At 52.1% G+C, this 19556-nt stretch overlaps 12 protein-coding genes across 12 annotated transcripts; all 12 read left to right on the forward strand.

Moving 5' to 3' along the window:
* Positions 1 to 93: 93 nt before the first annotated feature.
* DQ04_01401030 (phosphatidylinositol glycan, class P) lies at positions 94 to 522 on the forward strand (the record flags this gene model as incomplete). Its single annotated transcript, XM_009310666.1, has 1 exon — positions 94 to 522. One exon carries the CDS (start codon positions 94 to 96, stop codon positions 520 to 522), a length of 429 nt encoding a protein of 142 aa, XP_009308941.1.
* Positions 523 to 769: 247 nt separating this feature from the next.
* DQ04_01401040 (hypothetical protein) lies at positions 770 to 2518 on the forward strand (the record flags this gene model as incomplete). The annotated part of the gene is made up of 1 exon (XM_009310667.1): positions 770 to 2518. One exon carries the CDS (start codon positions 770 to 772, stop codon positions 2516 to 2518), a length of 1749 nt encoding a protein of 582 aa, XP_009308942.1.
* A 307-nt stretch (positions 2519 to 2825) lies between these two features.
* DQ04_01401050 (hypothetical protein) lies at positions 2826 to 4466 on the forward strand (the record flags this gene model as incomplete). Its single annotated transcript, XM_009310668.1, has 1 exon — positions 2826 to 4466. One exon carries the CDS (start codon positions 2826 to 2828, stop codon positions 4464 to 4466), a length of 1641 nt encoding a protein of 546 aa, XP_009308943.1.
* A 374-nt stretch (positions 4467 to 4840) lies between these two features.
* DQ04_01401060 (putative radial spoke protein 3) lies at positions 4841 to 5815 on the forward strand (the record flags this gene model as incomplete). Its single annotated transcript, XM_009310669.1, has 1 exon — positions 4841 to 5815. One exon carries the CDS (start codon positions 4841 to 4843, stop codon positions 5813 to 5815), a length of 975 nt encoding a protein of 324 aa, XP_009308944.1.
* Positions 5816 to 6136: 321 nt separating this feature from the next.
* DQ04_01401070 (200 kDa antigen p200) lies at positions 6137 to 8035 on the forward strand (the record flags this gene model as incomplete). The annotated part of the gene is made up of 1 exon (XM_009310670.1): positions 6137 to 8035. One exon carries the CDS (start codon positions 6137 to 6139, stop codon positions 8033 to 8035), a length of 1899 nt encoding a protein of 632 aa, XP_009308945.1.
* Positions 8036 to 8309: 274 nt separating this feature from the next.
* Positions 8310 to 9251, forward strand: DQ04_01401080 (hypothetical protein; the record flags this gene model as incomplete). The annotated part of the gene is made up of 1 exon (XM_009310671.1): positions 8310 to 9251. One exon carries the CDS (start codon positions 8310 to 8312, stop codon positions 9249 to 9251), a length of 942 nt encoding a protein of 313 aa, XP_009308946.1.
* Positions 9252 to 9422: 171 nt separating this feature from the next.
* On the forward strand, positions 9423 to 10778 carry DQ04_01401090 (pleiotropic regulator 1; the record flags this gene model as incomplete). Its single annotated transcript, XM_009310672.1, has 1 exon — positions 9423 to 10778. One exon carries the CDS (start codon positions 9423 to 9425, stop codon positions 10776 to 10778), a length of 1356 nt encoding a protein of 451 aa, XP_009308947.1.
* A 331-nt stretch (positions 10779 to 11109) lies between these two features.
* DQ04_01401100 (putative heat shock protein HslVU, ATPase subunit HslU) lies at positions 11110 to 11916 on the forward strand (the record flags this gene model as incomplete). The annotated part of the gene is made up of 1 exon (XM_009310673.1): positions 11110 to 11916. The coding sequence occupies one exon, from the start codon at positions 11110 to 11112 to the stop codon at positions 11914 to 11916; it is 807 nt and encodes a 268-aa protein (XP_009308948.1).
* A 306-nt stretch (positions 11917 to 12222) lies between these two features.
* Positions 12223 to 12720, forward strand: DQ04_01401110 (hypothetical protein; the record flags this gene model as incomplete). The annotated part of the gene is made up of 1 exon (XM_009310674.1): positions 12223 to 12720. One exon carries the CDS (start codon positions 12223 to 12225, stop codon positions 12718 to 12720), a length of 498 nt encoding a protein of 165 aa, XP_009308949.1.
* Positions 12721 to 12776: 56 nt separating this feature from the next.
* DQ04_01401120 (hypothetical protein) lies at positions 12777 to 14870 on the forward strand (the record flags this gene model as incomplete). Its single annotated transcript, XM_009310675.1, has 1 exon — positions 12777 to 14870. The coding sequence occupies one exon, from the start codon at positions 12777 to 12779 to the stop codon at positions 14868 to 14870; it is 2094 nt and encodes a 697-aa protein (XP_009308950.1).
* Positions 14871 to 15275: 405 nt separating this feature from the next.
* DQ04_01401130 (hypothetical protein) lies at positions 15276 to 16688 on the forward strand (the record flags this gene model as incomplete). The annotated part of the gene is made up of 1 exon (XM_009310676.1): positions 15276 to 16688. The coding sequence occupies one exon, from the start codon at positions 15276 to 15278 to the stop codon at positions 16686 to 16688; it is 1413 nt and encodes a 470-aa protein (XP_009308951.1).
* A 1411-nt stretch (positions 16689 to 18099) lies between these two features.
* Positions 18100 to 18804, forward strand: DQ04_01401140 (hypothetical protein; the record flags this gene model as incomplete). Its single annotated transcript, XM_009310677.1, has 1 exon — positions 18100 to 18804. The coding sequence occupies one exon, from the start codon at positions 18100 to 18102 to the stop codon at positions 18802 to 18804; it is 705 nt and encodes a 234-aa protein (XP_009308952.1).
* Between the last annotated feature and the right edge of the window lie 752 nt (positions 18805 to 19556).

Genomic DNA, 19556 nt, shown 5'->3' on the forward strand with positions numbered 1-19556 from the left:
ATATATATATATATATATACATTGCCCACTTAAAATAGCAGGTAATAGCCCTGGTTGGGAGCTCGACACCACGGCTCCACCCGGAAAACCGTCATGCCATTCAAACCCGAAGGCCACACGGAGATGGCAATAACCGGCACCAACAAGGGGCACCAAGTGGCAATCAACGGCTTCATTGCATGGCTCCTAATCATCACGGCGTTTGTGATATATTTCCTCTGGGCATTTCTCCCCGGGCCTGTGTTGGACTGGGCGCTCTTTAACTACTACCCCGACAAGTACTGGGCTGTGGCAATGCCGGCGATCCTCATCATGTCAGCGGTGTACTACCTCTCTACCTCTTTTCTGCTGATGTTGTACCGGACGAACCCGCTCACCGATGGTTTCTGCGTCGCCGACGCGAACGCAAAGGAGGATCGTCACAGCCTTGATAGTTTGTCCGAGGTCAAAGAAAGCGTCCCACAAATTAACGACATACCTGTTGGAGTGACCAGCCGACTCCTGTTCCAGCCGTGGTACTGATGTGCATGCCCCTTGTGTGTATCATGAAACAAACGTGTTTGTGTTTCTGTGCCGTTTTGTTGTTGTTGCTTTGAGGGGGAGGTGGTGGCAGGTGTATTTTGTTCAATACAGAGTCTGGAGTCGGAAAAGAAAGTGACTCTCGTTTTTTTTTGGGGGGTTTCTTAACCTCACTTGTTGGGCTCACTCAAGAAATTTCTCCCATTAATCCCCCCACCCCCACCCCCACCCCCAAATTAAAAGAAAGGCGATGCGTCGCTCTGCGCGTCGGTTGCAAGCGGGGGCTCTAGCAATGCTGATGGACACTGTCAGCACGCAGCGTGTAGAACTGGGGCCGGAGGATATTTACAGAATTTGTGCCCTCTTAAAGGCGAAGGAAGACACACTGATGCTGCAGACCAATCAGGCTTTCCTCCACGGTATCCGGGCACAGTATCAAAAAATGGACGTAGATGCTGTGACACCTTTCCAGCGGACGTTTATCGACGGGGCGTTTGCCGGCCTCTCTATTGGCGTGCTTGGTTCTCACTCAGAGACTGGGAAGGGGGAGAATGAGATGAAGAGTGGCACTCCTGCCGGAGTCAGTGAGCAGCGGAAAGCCAGCAGAAGTGTTGCCGATACCCTTGCGGTTGGCGCCGCTCGCACTGTGGCGACTGCCAAAGTGACCACAGCCGATGTGTCACTTGTGGAGCCGGCTGTCGAGGAACGTATCTCGGCTATCTGGGAGTCAGTGCAGGAGTGTCAAAGCAACAAATTTGTGAGCTCTGATGGGATGCGGCGTATCAAAAGCCACTGCAAGGCACTTGAGCGGCAGCTTCGACAAATGAAGCCGTTTGAAGTCGTATCCCTTGTGAAGGCGCTAGCCACAATTCATTACCAAGACTACACATTTACGAATCTTCTCACCCGACGCAGCTGCGAAGTTGCCTCAAAGTTCTCGTCCTCGGAGCTGTGCAGAACATACTTCAACTTGAGCAAGCTGCAGAGCCATGACTCCATGGTGGCCTTTGTGAACCAAATTGAGGCACAGATGGAGAAATTGCATCAGGAGCAGGTGCAATTTGTTGCGATGGCGCTTGAACGGCAACCACAAATAGCTTCAGCTCCGGCACGCATGGTGCCGAAGCTCTTAACACGGGCGGTGCACCACTTACCAGAGACGGAGGGGGCGGCGTACCACCGAACGCTGTTGGTCGTGGCAGCGCGTTATAATCTGCGTCGCCATCCTTCAGTGAACAAAATATTTCTTGACTCCGCCAGGCACATGGAGAATATCACTGAGCGAGACCTCCTCGCAATCCTGCAGGCTGCTGTGGATCTTGGCATTTCTGTCAATACACCCGGGTTGGCAGAGCTTTTGAAGAAGGCAGAATCCATTGTGGAGACGGTGGATATTCGAAACATTGACGCTTTCATGGACATACTCTCCGTGCTTCCCATCGACACTGGTGCCATCATGGCGAAAGTGATGCAGCGCCTCGCCGTAGATGCAGGCAAACTGTCGATACCGCAGGTGGTTTTTACTCTCGACCTTATCTCCAGTTATCCGCCTGCGAAGGGCGACCCGTGTATCGCGGCGTTGGTGTTTGCTGCTTCCCTTCGCGCTGATTCTTTTGATGGGGAGGGGTTAGAACAAGTGGTGCTAAACCTGGCGCAGCTGCAGCAATTCTCCGATGACTTCTACGTCCTGGTGTCAGTTCTGCAGAATAATAAAGGTGGTTTCCGAAGCTTCGACAGGTTGGCCAGCCTGATGAAGTGCTGCACACAAGAGGTTGTGACGGATGTGAGGGGACAGGACATGATCACAAAGGGGATTCTCGGGTTGGCACCCACCATGAACGATGAGGAACTTGCTGAATCCCGCAAGATGCTCTCGCGGATTGGCGTGAATGACAAGAACGTCCATCAGATGATCTTCCGTCGCGCTAAACAGCTCCAGCGAGAGTCTGGGGGTCGCTGGGCCAAGCGTGGCCATAACACCTCCGATGACTTTGTCTAGTTTTGTCTGGGTGTTCTGGATGGTGTCGTCACCGTTGTTGTTGTTGTTGGCTTTACATCTTGTGACACCGGTACGGACGGGCAGAAAAAGAGAGAGAGAGAGAGAGAGAGAGAGAGAGAGAGCGAAACGGAAAAGAGGCATGCCTTCGCTTCCTAAATGAAATGTTTCTCTGTGTGTTGTCTTCAGTGCAACTCCTCATCACCTCTATCGCCATCACAATAGATACAACAGAGAAAAGGGGGAAAAAAAGGAGGAGGGACGAATTTAGCACAGAGGCTCGTTTGTTGCACAGGCAGAAGAGTAAGGAATGCTCAATGTGCTTTCCAGTGCCGCTCCAGCCGCGCTCGCAATGGCTGTGGTGGCGAGGCCCGTCCCACTCGACCTCATCTTTCAGCGATGCAAGCTTAACCTCGTTGAGTTCACCGCGCAGGACATTTATCAAGTCTGCACGACGGCGTACAACATGGACACGATCGGCATGACACAAGATTCAGACTTCATGCGAGGAATTCACGATGCTTTCCGCCGCTCTGACCAGACGGTGCTCTCGCCTTTTCAAGCAAACCTCATCTCTGACACATTCCGCAAGGTTGGCATTATCAGTACCCCCAACGAGGTTGCCGTGCCGGAGGAGGACGCGATCTCACCGGAGTCGCTGATCCTAGTGCTTCGCACCATGAACATCACAAAGCAGCGCGACGAACGCAAAATGAACACAGTACTGAAATTAATGTTTCCTATTCTTGATGAATTTAGTCCGACACAGCTCTCCCTCACTGTTGCAGAGTTGTCGCGACTTAAGTGCACAAATACGGACTTCCTTGGCAAGCTGGCAAAACGCATTATTGAGTCAAATGATGACCTCAGTGCCCTTGACATATCGCTGACAGCAATGAGCCTTTCGTATTGCTCGGGAGTGTCGCACAACATACTGCGTCGTGTGCTTCAACTTGTGGAGGAGCGAATGGGCGAGTTTCAGCCAGAAGACTACGTCAATGTATTGTACGCTCTCAACGCGCTGGGCCCCAAATTTGTGAGTACCTTCCGGCGACTCGTGGAATGTGGTTTGGATCACGTGGAGAATATGGACGCTGTGTCACTAGCGAATTACCTTGTGTGCTTCACCACGATGGATTACAAACAACGCGAACATATTGAGATCTATGCGGATGCTATGGTGGAAGTGGCTCAGGACCTCTCTGAGAGAGAACTAGTACAGGCATTCATTGCGCTGCAGCGACTCGGATTACTTAGTGATGCTATGTTCGGTACAATGGCGTCGTGCACAATGCGATATGCGCCCAAGTTGGACCCGCGCAACATTGCGCCTGTGATGGACATTTGCAGCACCGTTCCGCACGCCTCAGATCCCCTAATGAAGTCTCTCATGGACCGTGCCGCGGAGTGTACCCGCGTCCTGACACCAAACCAGCTCGGCGATATCCTCGACATCATCGGTCTCTATCCCCCGGCGAGGGAGCACCCACTCGTGCAGTTGTTCGGTAAACAGGCGCGTCTTCGTCTCGACTTGATGGGACCCGATGCACTCGCTGGAACCACGCGTGGGCTGGCAAACCTTGGCTACGCTGATCCAGAGTTGTATGTGCAGGCCGCTGAGACCGGCTTCCGCTACGGTTTCAAGGACTGGTCGCTGCTGGAGCCGATCCTCATGGGGCTCAGCATAACATCACAGTGCCCACCGTACATGGTGCGGGTGCTCGCCTCGCACATGGCGCCGATGGCCCGCTCGATGAGCCTAGCAGAGATTGAGCGTGCGAACCACTACATGAAGCGACTTGGTTGTGAAGAGGACTTCGTGTTCAAGGCTATGGCCACGCGTGTGCTTCAGTTCGTCAAGGAGGTCACGCCTGATATGCCGGAAGACTTGCAAATCCTGTTGCAGCGGAGCGCAGTGGAGCCTCTTAGTGCGACACCAGGGGTGCTGTAGACGTGTTTTCGGACATCTCTGCTGCCTCTTACGACTTTTTCACATTCGATGTCTCTCTGTTGTGGTGGTGATTCAGGTTGTAGGTTAGGTCTGTCATGAGAGAGCACACGGTGGCTGCATTTGGAGAGCAATACACCTTCTTCTACATCGTGTCTCTTGTATCGATGTTGCCTTTTATTTTTTTTTTTGATTTCTTTATTTTTTTTTTCTCGTTGGGGTGTCTGCGTCCCCGTCAGTGAACGCGGTAGACAGAAAGATACAAGCACACACACACACACACACACACACACACACCATACATCAAAAAAAAAAATAAGAATAAAAAGACAAAGCAAGTCCGATAATTGTGCCTTCTATCAAATATCCCGGCAAATATGTACAACGGCTCGCTTTTCACTTTCTACAAGGACCCTTATTGCAAGATTCCCGTCTTTGTGATGGGCGGCAAAGCGGAGCGCTGTGTTCTGTGGGTTGGTGGGCAGTCTGAGTCTTTCCTCAACTTTGGCTACTTCCCGAAGCTCGCCGAGATGCTTACTGAGGAATGGGCTTTCGTACAAACGGAGGTGGCCAGCAGTCGCATCGGCTTCGGTGCGCAGGATCACGTTCACGACGCTGAAGACATGGATGATCTCATTTCTATTCTTGTCAAGGATTACGGCATTCATGAGATCGCATTGTTCGGAACGAGCACCGGGGTTCAGATCGTGTTCGAACTGCTTGACAATAGCCGCAACATCGAGTTCATCACCCGAGTCATTCTCTACGGCGTCGTGTGCGATCCCGAAAGCCCACTCTTCACGCCGGAGGGCAACGCCGCACGCGAAGAGCTTGTCTCGAGGCTCATTGCGGAGGGCCGTCAGGAGGACTCCCGTGCGCTGCTGGACCACTACGACATCCCCATCACCCCCGCCCGCCTCTCTGGCGCGGGCTTTCCAACGCTGCAGGAGGCAGTTTGGTCCCCGTGCCTCAGCGGCGATGTTGACACGCTGCGCCGTGCCCTGAATGTGGTGAAGGTTCCGATGCTCGTCATGCTGGCACACCACGCGCAATACAAGCCCACCGAGGAGGAAATCCAGCGGGTAATCCGCCTCGTGAAGGATCATGCGGGGTGCACACATGTAACAGTGTCGTACTTTAACGACACATGTGACGAACGGCGACGCGTGCTAAAGGCAGCAGAGGACGAACATGTGAATGCAATTATACGCTTTCTCATTGAAGAAGACGAGAAACGTGCTATACAAGAGGAACAGCGACAACGGAAGGCTGTAGAGGATGAAAAAAAGAGGAAATCTGTTCTGCAAGCCAGTGCCTTTGCAAATAATGTCGCCAGAGCCTCTACTGTGTAAGTAGGTGGTGATGGGCTATATAATGTTTTCTCGCTATGTAAATTAAACCGCATACATTTCAAACAGGAGTCACTCTTGTATGTTCGAATGCACATTCTGGGTGCGTGGTTCAGTACACGGTGCTGTGGGCCGTAAACGAGGCTTTGTTCATGGCCATCCACCGTTTTCTTTTATTCCACATACACACACATGCATGCGCGCCCTCTCTCTCTCTCGTTTGTTTGATTGCTTGTGTAATGACTGTATTTCTCTGTGTCACCTTCTGGGATGAAAAGCAAAACAAAGAACAAAGGCGTGACGGCTGAGGCTTAGCGCGGGGCAATGGCATACGCGGCGCAAAACGAAGTCGCAACTTCAACTTCGTTGCGTAGCAGCAGCCAGTGCAGAGAAAATACGACCCTGGCAGAAGCAGCAGTAGTGGCAATGCACCACCCTTTAGGCTCCTGGGAGCGTCACCTGATGGAAGAGAGGCTCCGTGCGGTCAAGCGGCACGAGCGGGAGCGCCTCATGCGGGAGGAATTGGAGAAAGAGTGCACCTTCCAACCACACGTGGGCACGTCACGCAGCAGTGCCTGCCAGGCGCAAGCCTCCCTTGTTCCCCGAGAGCAACAGCAGCAGTTTGTACCGGTATTTGAGCGTCTCGCACAGCACGCCAAGGAGCGCGAGGCCCGTCTAGCGGTTCTAGCGGAGAAGAAGAAGCAACGCGAAGAGGAGGCTTTACGACACGCCTTCCACCCACACGTAAATGCCGCCGCAGAGAACCGTGAACCGCTTCCCGTGTATGCTGCTAACATTCCTGTAGAGGAGAGACTTCTGCACTACGGCAGATCCGTCGAGCAGGGTCGCCGCCAGCTACAGGAGGAGCGGCAACGAAAAGAACTTGAAGAAATACGTCAGCAGACGGTACTGCGGTCTGCACGCAGAAGTGGTGCGTCAAAGGAGAACCCCCCTGAGGATGATATTGTGGATCGGTCGAAGCGGTTCCTTATAGAGCGCGAGTTAGGGCGCGCACAGGCTCAACAGGCACTAATGGAGGAGCACCCCTTCCGCCCAAAGGTGTGTACTACGTCCAACGCCATTGACCGCGGCCGCAAGGCGCAACACAACACGCGTGACCGCGGTGTAGCGCTCTACGAAGAGGGCATGCGCCGACAACAGCAACGACAGACGGAGATGGCACGACGGCACGGTGAGGAGAGGAAGGGCCTCCACAAGCCAGCCACCAACCCACTCACCGATGACTGGATCCATCACGGACAGCATAGTGCACTCTTTCGGCAGAATTTCGTGCGGCGGCAGGAGGTCTACCAGCGCGTGCGGGAGGAGCACCAGCGCAAACTTGCCTCCGCACTTGAGCAGAGCGAGCAGGTGGCAGTGCCGCGGGTTGACCAAGCGATGATAGAGCGACAGGTGGAGCGACTCTATCTTGGCGCGCAGGAGATTCGCAAAGAAGCAAAAAAGCGAATGGAAGATCATATCAGGGCGCGCGAGTGTCCTTTTCGACCGGAGCTGGCGCCGGGAACTGAGTACGTGATTGCGCACGCCAACCGTGAGCAGGATGTGGTAAAGCGTCTCGCATCTACCCCTCGTAGCCGCCGCGCTCTTCATCACTCTCTCTACGAGGAGGAGTTCGAGGAAAACGGAGACAAGGAAGAAGAAAATAGACTTCGGAATGTGAAGGTGGTGCACCCCGAGGAGGCGAAAGAGTTCTACCAGCGACAGAAGCGTGCGTTGGAGGAGCGCGAGGTGCAGCTGCGGGAGAAGAAGCAGCGGCAGGCAATGGAGGAGCTCTGCGCCTGCACCTTCCGCCCGCGCACGAGCACTGACGAGTACCTGCAGCGGCGCCAGAAGGAGGCGTCCTCCGCAGGGCAGCAGCAGCAGCAGCAGCATGTGGAGGTGCGTGTGTCAGGAGTTTCGGCATACCTGCAGCGGCAAGCCGAAGCGAAACGGCGGTTGAAAGAGCAAGAGGAAAGGTACCAAAAGTTGGGGCAGGGACTGCCGTGTAACGGTCCTAGTGGTACAGTCATTACGCCATTTAATCTGTCCAGTGGGCGTGGGTCGCGTCCTTCCTCGTTGGGTCCCAGGTTCTCCGCGCCTAATACGGGTGGCGTAGCGCAGCGTGACTGCGGCGGCCACGTGGATCCTTACAGCAGCAACGGTATTCTCTGCTCGCGCCGGGGTCAGAAGGAGGAGCCCCCTGCCAAGTGCCGTGTGCGGTGAGTAGACATCCTCATGGATAGTTTTTTCTTGCCTACTACTTAAAATGTGCCTCTCTTGTGGTGTCTTTCTTTTTTTTGTTCTTTTTTGTTTCAACTGATTTGCTTTCTTCATTCATGTCGACTTGTTCTTCACCTATTCCTTCGTTTTTGTTTGTCCTACTGAACTATTCAGCTCGAAGAATCCAAAAACCCGCGACAGGGGTGGGGAGGGAATTGAAGGGGCGGTTGTACGTCGCCACCACCACGCGCAGGAGCTTGTATCACATTTAGGGATAATGGCGACACTATCGCAGGCTCGCGTTGCCGGGTGGGCGTCGCGTTGGCTGACGGATGAGCTCGTAGCACTTTCCAAGGCGGGTAACTGGGAGGGCGCTATGGCCACATTAACGCAGCTTCAGCAAGCGAACATAGTGCAAAGCAACGTCTTTCATTACACTACGGTGATTGGTGCGTGTGGTCGTGCCGGTAAGTGGGAAGCGGCGATGTCCGTCTTTACACACATGACGAAGAATGACGTGAAACCAAACGTCTACACATACACTGCACTCATAAACGCATGTGCCACAGCACAGAAGCCGGATGTGGCGCTCCGCATGTACGCCCACATGAGAATCGCCGAGGTCCCACCGAACGTGCGGACAATGACGGCCTTGGTGACAGCGTGCGCGCGTGTTGGGCAATGGGAACGTGCTGTAAAAATTCTTCGGGAGTGCGAGGAGCTTTGTATTGCACCAAACGTATTCACATACACCGCTGCCATGGACGGATGCCGCCGCGCAGGAGCATGGCAGCCTGCAGTTGAGTTGCTCAAGGAGATGCGGAACCCCGCTAATGTCCGCCCCAATGAGATCACGTATAACACAGTCCTTGGCGCCTGCGTGGAGGCCGCAGCGTGTGAAGCAGCACAGAAGGTGTACGCGGCAATGGTGAGCGATGGGTACGTGCCGGTCACGTACACCAAAACGCTCCTGACAGAGCTCTTTAAGGGCACTGCATATGACGGACTGGCAGATGACTTGCAGGTGCGCAAGAACACGTGGCGCGAGGCCAACGCCCCAGACTCCGACCCCGTCACAGCTTTGGAGGCGACCCGCGAGGCGAGTTTGGCAGAGGAGGAGACGGAGCAGCACCAACAGCTGGAGAAGCAGGTGGAAGTCACTGAGGTGGGGATAGGAGGTGACACACAAAAAGACACCTTTGATGCAAAAGAGAAGTAGCGGCTGTGAAATGCAGATGGATGCGCTTTCGTTTTAGTTTCCTCGCCCTTGAGAACATTTATCAGAAATAGACTCATTTGTTTTCTCCCGCTAGCGTTTTTTTTTTTTTGCTTTCTTTTTTCTTTTTTTTCCCTCTTGTTGTTGCTGAAAGAAAGGGGGTGGAGTGCGACCATGGAGGGCGGTTTAAGCGAAATGGTAAGGGAGAACGCACGCATTTCCCGTGAGATGCGTGGCGTGGCTCTGCTCAGCGTCCCGCAGACGGCAGACCCCGGCTGGCGTATGCGACGCCATGCGCTGCTCCGCGCAGAGTGCCCGCACATCGCACCACCACCTGCAGCTGTCGCCGATGTGACAACCGAAGGAGAGAGCGGGAAAAACGCTTTGATGCTCCTCCCGTCGACCAAGACGCAAGGTGATGTGCAGCCAGTAACAGCACAGAAACGTCCGCGGACGCATGACTCTATAATTTCTGTCGATCCCAAGGTGCTGAAGAGTCGCCTGACAGCGGTCTCAACGGCGGTGGCGAGTGGAGGTGCACGAGACGAGCCATACGTGCCGCCTCCATCGTGGAAGATGTCGAAGGTATTGGTAGGGCACCGCGGATGGGTGTGGAGCGCAGCGGTGGACCCGACCAACTCTTGGTTTGCGACGGGCGGAGGTGATGGTGTTGTGAAGGTGTGGGACCTGACAACAGGAGCGCTGAAGCTGAATTTGACTGGGCACAAGGAGGGTGTGCGTGCCATCTCGCTGAGTACGTTGTCACCATACATGTTCAGCTGCAGTGATGATCACTCAGTCAAATGCTGGGACCTTGAGCGCAATGAGATCATACGGGACTTCCATGGGCACAAGGGGTCTGTGCATTGCGTGAGCGCCCATCCATCACTGGACATCGTAGTGAGTGGTGGACGTGACAAGACGGTTCGGGTGTGGGATGTACGCACACGCTCCTGTGTGCATCTTCTTGTTGGTCATACCGACAGTGTTATGTCTATTGCGGCGCAACAGGCCGACCCGCAGGTTATTTCGGGCGGCAGCGATGGCATGGTATACCTCTGGGACATTGCGGCCGGTCGCGCCTTCACGCGCCTGACACGCCACAAGAAACCCGTCCGCGGCCTCGCTATCAACCGGGAAGGTACATTGGTCTCGTGTGGGGCAGACCATATCCGCGTTTGGTCCCTCCCCAAGGGGGAGTTTCTATTTAATGCCCCCACAACAACAGCGACAGCGAACTCTTCGGCTGACGGGGGTGCAGAGCCTGAGGAGCCGTCGTGCTACCGCTGGAGTTGTTGTGCCTTCAGCCCACGTAACGTGCTAGCGGTGGGCAGTCAGGAGGGACGACTGGCGTTCTACGACTGGAGTCACGCGCGGCGTCCACCGTTCCAGTTGACGAAGACGAGGTCTATTCCCGGCACACTGCCGGGTGAAGGTGGTATCAACTGCGTCGTGTTCGACGCCTCAGGGTCTCGCATGATCACCGCGGAGAGTGACAAGAGTGTGAAGGTATGGAGAACCAAGGAGTAAAATGCGATGATGAGAAGAAGAAAGAAAAGAAACCGAAACAAACAGAGAGAGCGAGAGAGAGAGAAGTTTGTGTGTGTGTGTGGAGTGGCGCTGATTGCTGATGCTGCTTTAACTTCTGCATTGCTTTGGTTTCCTTTACGACATTTTTTTCTCGTCGTGAAGGAACTATAGCTACGCAAAGACAGAAGAGAAGAAAGCAAAAAAAAAACACATAGCAATATTGTCCTCCCTGCACAACACGGCCACGGCGGGCCCGCCGGATGCGTTAAACATTCTTGTTGTTGGCGACACAGGCGTTGGGAAGACGTTGCTCCTACGGCGCCTGCGTTACATGGCGGTGCCGGACAAGGACATATTTGCCTCCACATGGGGACCGACAACTGGGTTCTGTGTGGAGGTAATTCCCATCAGTACTCAGCGACAGGTTCCGTCGCATTTACCGAGACCTCGCGATACATCGTGTGTGGCATTTATTGAAGTGGGTGGTAATCGCAACTTTGGACATAGTGGTCAATTCCCCATTAGTCTCATGTCCTTTGACGGTGTCATTTTCGTATACGACCGGCAAAATGCAAACAGTGCAGTCGGACTTAGTGACTGGTACGCAGACTTGAAGAAATATGGCATCGTGGGGAATGGTGGTGGCGCGAAGGTGATGCTTCTCGAGACAACGCTTGCCCCGACGACGAACAGTACGCTGAGTGTCGCAAATCGGCTGCCAGATGAGCTACTCGGTGCATACCTCCAGAAAACCGTAAGTAAACCATCACGCTGGAAGCGGTTGCTTCAAAAACTGAAGTCTGTGGGTGCGCGATGGGCGAGCAAGCCGAGACTCTCTGTGACTGACTTCCAGGAACGGCAGCGCAGCCTTCGGCTGCGTATTGCTGTCTTTCTCTTCCATTGTGCGTCAAGGGTTGAAGGTGCGCTGCTCTTCATCATGGCGGTCGTCTTGTTCGGTCCATCTCAGGAGTCCGTTTCACTGCGCCGGCCGTCAGTGGAAGAGGCCCTCGCCCTGATCGGAGGGGATGTCAGAGGCACACAAACACTGGAGGCGTGCCCTTTGTACGACCAACTGCAGTTTGAAGCCTTGGCTGTGAAGGATGTGACGTCGTTTATCGATTCGCTGAGAGATGATTGAGGTCGCTTCGTGACAGCATACCGGGAGTGCGTGCGAGCACGTTGTTTACGTCGACCCAAAGGAGCTGCTGTACGACAATATTTATCTCCTCGCTTCTTTTTATGCATATGTGGTTGTGTTTCTGGCTTAAATTACATTGCCAATTGGGTTGTCCTTTGTGTTGTTTGTATTATTTTTTTTTTCTTTTGTCTTTCTCTCGAATTCTCTCTCTGTCTCTGTCTTTCACTCTCGATGTGTGTATGTGTTCGCTTGCATTTTCCCTTGTCTTTTGGGGGGTTAGATCGGTGAATTGACGAGGGCTTCGTGATGGTAGCCAAGTCGTCCCTTGGCGACACCAATAGGGTTGTGGCCTCCCGATTGGCGCTAAGTCCATACCGCGTCGTGTCATCTCTGCCGTCGCTGTCCTCTGTCATGGCGTACATGCAGCACAGTATTCCGCTTGCCCTTGTGGCACTCAGTCCGTCCGCGCGCCTTGAGGTAGAGCTTACCGGCTACAGTGTCGGAAAGCTGCATGTCACCCACCGTCGCTGCGGCTTCGACGGTAAGCGAGACCACCAAAAAGGCGGACTAGTATTAATGGCGAGTACGATTCAAAGCCTTGAACTGATAGTGCGGGGTCTTTGGTGGATGGCTCGTTACCCAAATGTTTCACTCGTCCTCGATCACATGGGCAAAGAGCACTTTCCTCTTTTGGAACGCCTCAAGAAGACGCTGAACTTGAGAGAGGTGCAGTTAATAAAGTNGTCCTCGATCACATGGGCAAAGAGCACTTTCCTCTTTTGGAACGCCTCAAGAAGACGCTGAACTTGAGAGAGGTGCAGTTAATAAAGTCTGTGGTGGCATGTGACCTTTTGCACGTAATGTCTACATGCCGCGAGCTTGGAGCGCTTACTGTGCGTCATTGCTTTAGCGAGTCTGAAATCAGTTTGCGGAATGTGACACCGATTCTTAGCAGTCGCGCGTCAGAGAAGCGTGAGGTTTCTACTTTTTACATTTCTGGTATTACCAATTTGGGAGTTCTGAAGAATCTTCGGAGCCTCACCTTGTCTGCCACACCACTGAGTGATGAAATGTTGGAGTACTTCTCCGAATGCACAAACTTGGAGCGTCTCGTGATTGACTCGTGTCAGGGTCTCACGTCACTTGAGTGCTTCGCCGCGCTTCAGCGGTTGGGAGAGCTGTGTCTGTTAAACTCGTCTATAACGGATGAGGGTCTTGCTTCTATGGGCTGCTCAAAGTCACTGCAGCATCTGCAGCTTGACAACTGCATGAAACTTCGAAGCCTCAATTGTTTGGGATCGCTGCGCCAACTTCGAACGCTCAACGTCTCACGGAGTCGAATCTCTGATGATGGCATCCGGGGTTTGAGGCATTGTCTAGATCTGGAAGAGTTGCGGCTCGTAACATTTAATCGTCTGTCAACAGTAGAGTCCATTTCGAGTCTTCGTAACCTGCTTGAGCTCGATCTTACAGAAAACTGGATAACAGATGATGGTTGTGCGTCACTCGCGTACTGCAGGCAGATCCAGCGCCTCTGGCTTGCCTCATGTCGATGTGTGTCGGAGGTGCAGTGGATCCGTGCGCTGACATCCCTGCAAACCTTGGATCTGTCAAGGACGCATGTGCGTAGCTCGTCCCTTCAGGTTTTAGCGGCGTGTCGACGCCTCGAGGAGCTCAGCGTCGCCTTTTGTAGCGGTGTCGTCGATACTTCTTTTGTGGTAGGGCTAACGTCTCTAAAGCGTCTGGATCTCGATTCTACTGGAATAAATGACGCTGGGATGCAACCACTCCGGCAATGTGTGACTCTTACATTCCTTTCGCTACAGGATTGCCGCCTCATCACGGACATGCATTTTGTCGAACCACTGAAGAATCTACTTAGTCTTAATCTTGAAGGCACTGAAGTGGTAGACGCAAATATTGTCCCTGTGGCCCACTGTACGAAATTGGAATTTCTCTCACTTCGTCACTGCCACTTTTTGACTGATGTGCGCTGCCTGCGTGAGTTGAAGGCACTGAAGGCACTAGATCTGTCAGGTACGTATGTGACAGATGAAGGTTTGTCTGGTATATCACAGTGTGTCTCTTTGGAACGCATTGACCTTTGCGCCTGCTGCTTCGTTACGCACCTTGATTTCATTCGGTCTCTGAACGCGTTGCGGCATGTCCAAGCAGACCACACAAATGTGACGGACGTGACTGGTTTGGAAGGAAGCCAATTGTTGGAAGAGGTTTCCCTCGTTGAGTGCAAGCGGCTGGTATCGTTAGGCCAGTTGGAAATGCCTCGACTTTTAGACTTGTCACTAAAAAAGAGTGCCATCACTGATGACGGTATTCGAGACGTGTTGGCGCGGTTTTATTCCTTACGGCGTCTTGATCTGCAGCACTGTCCTTCCATCACAGATCTGGGCGTCATCTCACAACTTCCCTCACTTACGGAACTCCTTGTGCGGAACAGTAGAATAACAGATGAATCCGTTGCATCTATTGCGCGCTGTGTGACTTTGGAGAGGCTCCAAATGGTAGAGTGTCCTGATATTACAAATGTCAATAGTCTCCAGTCTTTACATCGCCTAATGGATCTTGATCTTTCCATGACGAGTGTCACGTCGAAAGGCATTATGGGTCTTGCGCTGTGTCACAGCTTAATGAAATTAAACCTTAGTGATTGCCGCTGTGTAACGAGTGTGAATTGCTTTGGAAACCTTGGTGTGCTGCGAGAACTCCACTTGGCACGAACAAGTGTCTCTGACGATGGTATCATTGGATTGTGTAAATGCGTCCAGCTAGAAACGCTGACACTGACTAGGTGCAGTCAAATTACAGATGTTGAAAAACTTCAGAGCTGCCTTCTTCGGCTTGTGGCGTTTGATGTGTACGGTACGTCGGTGGAGAATTCTCGTCGGTGCCTTGGAGGAGGTCATCGCACTCAACATGCATGTGCTGTTCTTTGAGTTATCAATGGAATAAGCGTTGTGATAACGTTGTTATCATGTGCTTATATTCTCTGTTAGAGCTCCTATAGCACACTGAAGAAGAGAAAGATAAAGAAACGGTGAAAAATACGTTCTTTCTGGATCATCTTGCACAGGGTACAAGGCATGACATCCACGTGAACCAAATGCTGTGTCTCTACACGGAATCCTCACCTCTTTCACACTGTGAGGGTGTGGATGTGGAGGAGGAGAAGGAGGAGGGTTCATGGGTATATTATATATATATATATATATCCATGCTGGTGTAGAAGAAGAGAAGAAACTAACAACTGATCCAGCAAACTCCTTTCTTTTACCTGAAGCTGCATACTACTTACATATTCATCGCCTTGATCACTCCTCGCCACCTGCCAAGCTATAGATATGACAATCGTTGTGCAGCTGGTCATTGCATCGACGGGGTTTCGAGTTTCTTTGGTGGTGAAGCAAGCCAAATCGCCGTCTCTGCTCGCAAGTTCGTCGTTAGCTTCCTCTTCACAAGGAAACGTTGTTACCACAACGAAAATTTTTGTGTCGGACGTCGTGTTGGGCGTCCAAAGCCGTGGGTCATCTCCACAAGGTGTGAGTGGCACTGAAGGAAGTAAACAGTCTTACGTTGAGGTGTTTGACTACGCGACCCTGAGGCCTCTTCTCGCCAATGAAGCAGTAACGGATGGACAAAAATTACTACTCTTCACGCCACCTGTTTTGTCAGACACCCTAATGGAACATTTGGCGTCTCTCGGTCCTCCGACACATGATACTCCATGCATGAGCACAACGGAGGAAGAACGCTGGCAGAACCTGCGACAGGCGATTTTAGCGCTACGCACACCTCTCAAGCTCCACCAGGATGTCATGGAGCGAGAATTGGAAGTGTGCAACAAACAGTTTGAAACTACAAAGGCGGAGTTTGCAATGGCAGAGAAAGGTATTTACGAGGCGATGGAGAACATAAAGAATGTAAAGATTTTCTATAGTCTGGAGACGCCTGCAACTGAGTTTGTAGATGCAAAGTACATGGAAGCCGTGATTCAGCAAGGTGGAGTGAAGCTGCAAGAGGCAGAGGAGTGTCTCACGAACGCGCGGAATATGGCTCCAGGGATCATTGAGGCAATCAGGAGTGAGGCCCAAGTCGCCGAGGGCCTTGAAGGGACTTCGGCGTGGAAAACATTTTCTGCGTCTACCACTGAGGGGTCTAATGAGACTGCTGTTTCTGTGTTGATGAAAGAAGTGGAACGCAAGGTTCAGGTGGTGCGTCTGTTAGTAAGCAAGATAACACTGGCAACAAAACGACTGCAAAAGTGTCGTCACTACTGCCAAGCCGTTGTTTATCATGTGGTACAACAACACAAGAAATTATGCCGTCTTCCAGAAGGTTTGGAAGCCGCTCAGGGTGTTGTGAAGCGCCGCATCATACTGCGGCGCGCCATTCGTCGTCTATTGGTTCCTTTGGAGGCGTTGCATTCTGAGACGGAGGAAATAATCCACCAATTTGCAGAGAAGTGGAGCCAATGGCTGCCGGATGGACTATTCAGGGCGGTGTCATCGCCGCTGCCACCACTATATCCCCTGGACGACGCCCTCGCGCAGGGGGAGGACCATTTGTTCGTTGACATCGAGGATGATGAAACCGAAGGACTTCTTGCCACCATTGGATCAGTGTCCTCCGCGGAAGTAGCGAACATACGTGCCATGGAGAGGGAAATGGAAAAGAACATGGAACTGGTGAAGGCATTGCAGGAGGAGAATGCGAAACTTAAGGATGCTTTGAGGCAACAGCAGGCGGCACTCTAGCCATTGCATGCGGAGGAATAAGTTACCGTGTGGCAAGAAGAGGGGGAAAAAAAGAGGGGTGAGTGGACACAAGTAAAGAGGGTGCCTGCAGCTGGGCTCACAACACCGATTGAGTACAAGAATGTCTTGCTCGATTACGTGGTTTGGCTTTCCCTTGTGTACTGCTTTTTTTTTGTTTGAAGTGTTTGTTAGGGTTTGATCTTGCTATGGTCAGTCTTTCTTTTGTGTTTCGAGTGGGTAGAGAAATGGGCGAGTTTTTTTTTTTAAAAAAACGATGCGGTAGGCATCCCACCGCTTCACTACTGTCTGTCGCTGAATGTCTAGCGGCTTCTTGGATGCTTTAACGAGTGGAGGATGAGGGACGAACCGTGTGGGGGTGGGAAGTTGGCGCGTGAGAGAGAAAGTGAGTGTGTCCGTTTGTGTGTGTCTTTGTAAATAGGGAGTGACTTGAGAAGGTTGGGCTTAGGTGGAGCGTGGAGTTTGTTGTTATTTTGTGCTTGTTTGATAGTGTTGAGGGGAGTGGCAACTGCAGTTCCATCACTCTCTCAAGACCTTTTTTTGTTGTTGTTGTTGCTTTGGAGTCATACCATGGTAGCTTTGACTCGCATTTTTCTTACCTCTTTCCTTTGTGCCATTGCCAATTTTTCGTGGGATTGGGAATTGGTCTTGTTTTCCCTGAGCTTCTTCAGTAGTACGGGTGGATCATGATTATTATTACAAAGTAAGAGCGTCAGTGCGCAGGGGAAGAGAGTCGAGGGAGATGCCCACTCCCACGCTATCTCGGTATCGACGCGTATGTGTGTCGACATCGTTCTTCGCATCTCCATCATACATGTGATTCTCATTTTCCCCCAGACTATCCCACTAGCCCTTCTTCCGGTCATGGGACTTTTCGCATCTTTCATGCGCCTCCTCACATACCCCAGCTGCGTGCCGGGCAAAGTGAAGCGCGGTGGGGTGAAGCAAGATGCGCGTGGTGTTGACGCGAGGGGTGGGGGAGTCAACCAGCAGCTGCTGGACGTGTGCTCATGTGTGGCGCGGCGGCTCAGAGATGAGGGTGCACGACGCCCTGGCTTCCCACATGCGTAAAGATGGAAAGGGTAGAGAAAATGAACGATTTAGCCACATTTGACTTCAACAGGGGAATGAGCTGAACACGCGCCAGTTCTGGTGGGTGCAACTTCTTAGTTTGCTCTCTTTTTTTTTTCTTTTGTTCTCTTCAGGCCACTCTTCACAAAAAGAATGCTTGAAACAGAAAACAAAAGGAAAGAATTGAAAACTAAATAAGCACGATGTGGTTTACAATGTCTCCTTTACAAGAAAAAAAAACTGTTTTGGAAGCAGAAGCTCTGCCATATCACCCATTGTCCCTCTGTTGAAACGAATTAGGAAGGAAGAAGAATCCCACGCAATGGTACATCTTATTGCTATCAATATCTGTCTCGTTTCGCCCGCCTTTGATGCAGCTGCAATTCCTCTCTCGTGGTCCTTGTGTCCCACAGAGAGCCACAGCACGCTGCAGTGGAACAAAGAGAAATCATACCGGCTGATGGCGCTTGAGGAGAAGGCGCTCAGCCGAGGTTACGGTCATCCCCACTGCACGGTTGCCCAACTTTGCATCCGCCTAACCGACATGGATGAGGTGCGAGAGAAGGTACGGCAGATTTGGCTTGAGGAAAGAGAGGCGAGTGACAATAAGGCCACACTATGCTTGTCCGGGTTGGAGGAGGGGCCGGCCTTCGACACTACCGTCGGTGGAACGGCGATTCACCTTCCCAACATCAAGATTATTCTTTCCGAGCCGCTTCGTAAATTGCATGAGAAAATTATTCACGCTATCTGTCAGTACCACGTGCCTATGGAAACGCTGGAAATGGCAAAAGCCGCCTTTCACCCATCCTTTCCTCCGGATAGCGCCGTTGCTGTGGAGTGGGTGAATGACTACTTGACAAAGTACGCCCTGGACTCGTACAATCCTCACATCACTCTCGGAGCAACCCCGGCAAAGGCAACGGCTAGCACGGCATTCAAAACTACGTTGGTGTCGTGGAGGGAGTGTCGACTCGTCGTCAGTCGAATGGGCAACTACTGTTCCTGTTTTGAAATCCAAGAATAGTGAAAAGTTGAGGAAAAGGAAAGGAAATCATAAATAATGTGTCACAGGGCGGGGGGAAAAAAGGGAAAAGGTGCCATACTATTCCATAAGCAATTTAATTTGTTTTTGTTTTTTTCCTCGTGCAGTTTTACAACCTGTTGTCGCTTCCCGAAGGAGTAAGGAGGAAATGCATTTGCGCATATCTGCCGTGCCAGGGCAGATTATGTGGGACTCGGTGGCGGAGCAGCCCACCCATATCCACCAAAACCCCCCTGATCATGGAGATCTTTCAACCCACGGGCGTGGGCGACACCAGCAGCACGGTGTCCCAGAGGAGCGGTCTCTGGTGAGGCCCTTCTGCTTGATCCCTGGAAGGCCAGGTTGTGTTCTATCCTGACTATGGCGCGGTTCCAGGGAGAACTATAGCGTATGGCATTGGATTTCCCAGTCCGAGAAATCGGGTACTCGACCGTAAAACTTATTGATTGGAAGCGTGTATTTTCCCTGCAGTCTCTCCGTTCAGGTACTTTACCCATTACAAAACGCGCTTTATTTACAAGGTACTTAACTGCGCCAACCCAATAAGTAGCGACCGTATCACGGTGCAGCCCGAACTAAGCCGGATTCGGTGCTGCAATTGTGGAAATTGAGTTTTGCTAGCAATGAGCTTGGTACTGGACCTTGGCGCCACGATGAGGCATTTCCACGATACCAAGGATTTAATGTGATAGAAATAAGTTTCTTTGTATACCCTCTTTTACCGTAACTAGTAG

Source organism: Trypanosoma grayi, assembly GCF_000691245.1.
Source record: "Trypanosoma grayi strain ANR4 Tgr_140_V1, whole genome shotgun sequence".
Classification (NCBI taxonomy): domain Eukaryota; phylum Euglenozoa; class Kinetoplastea; order Trypanosomatida; family Trypanosomatidae; genus Trypanosoma; species Trypanosoma grayi.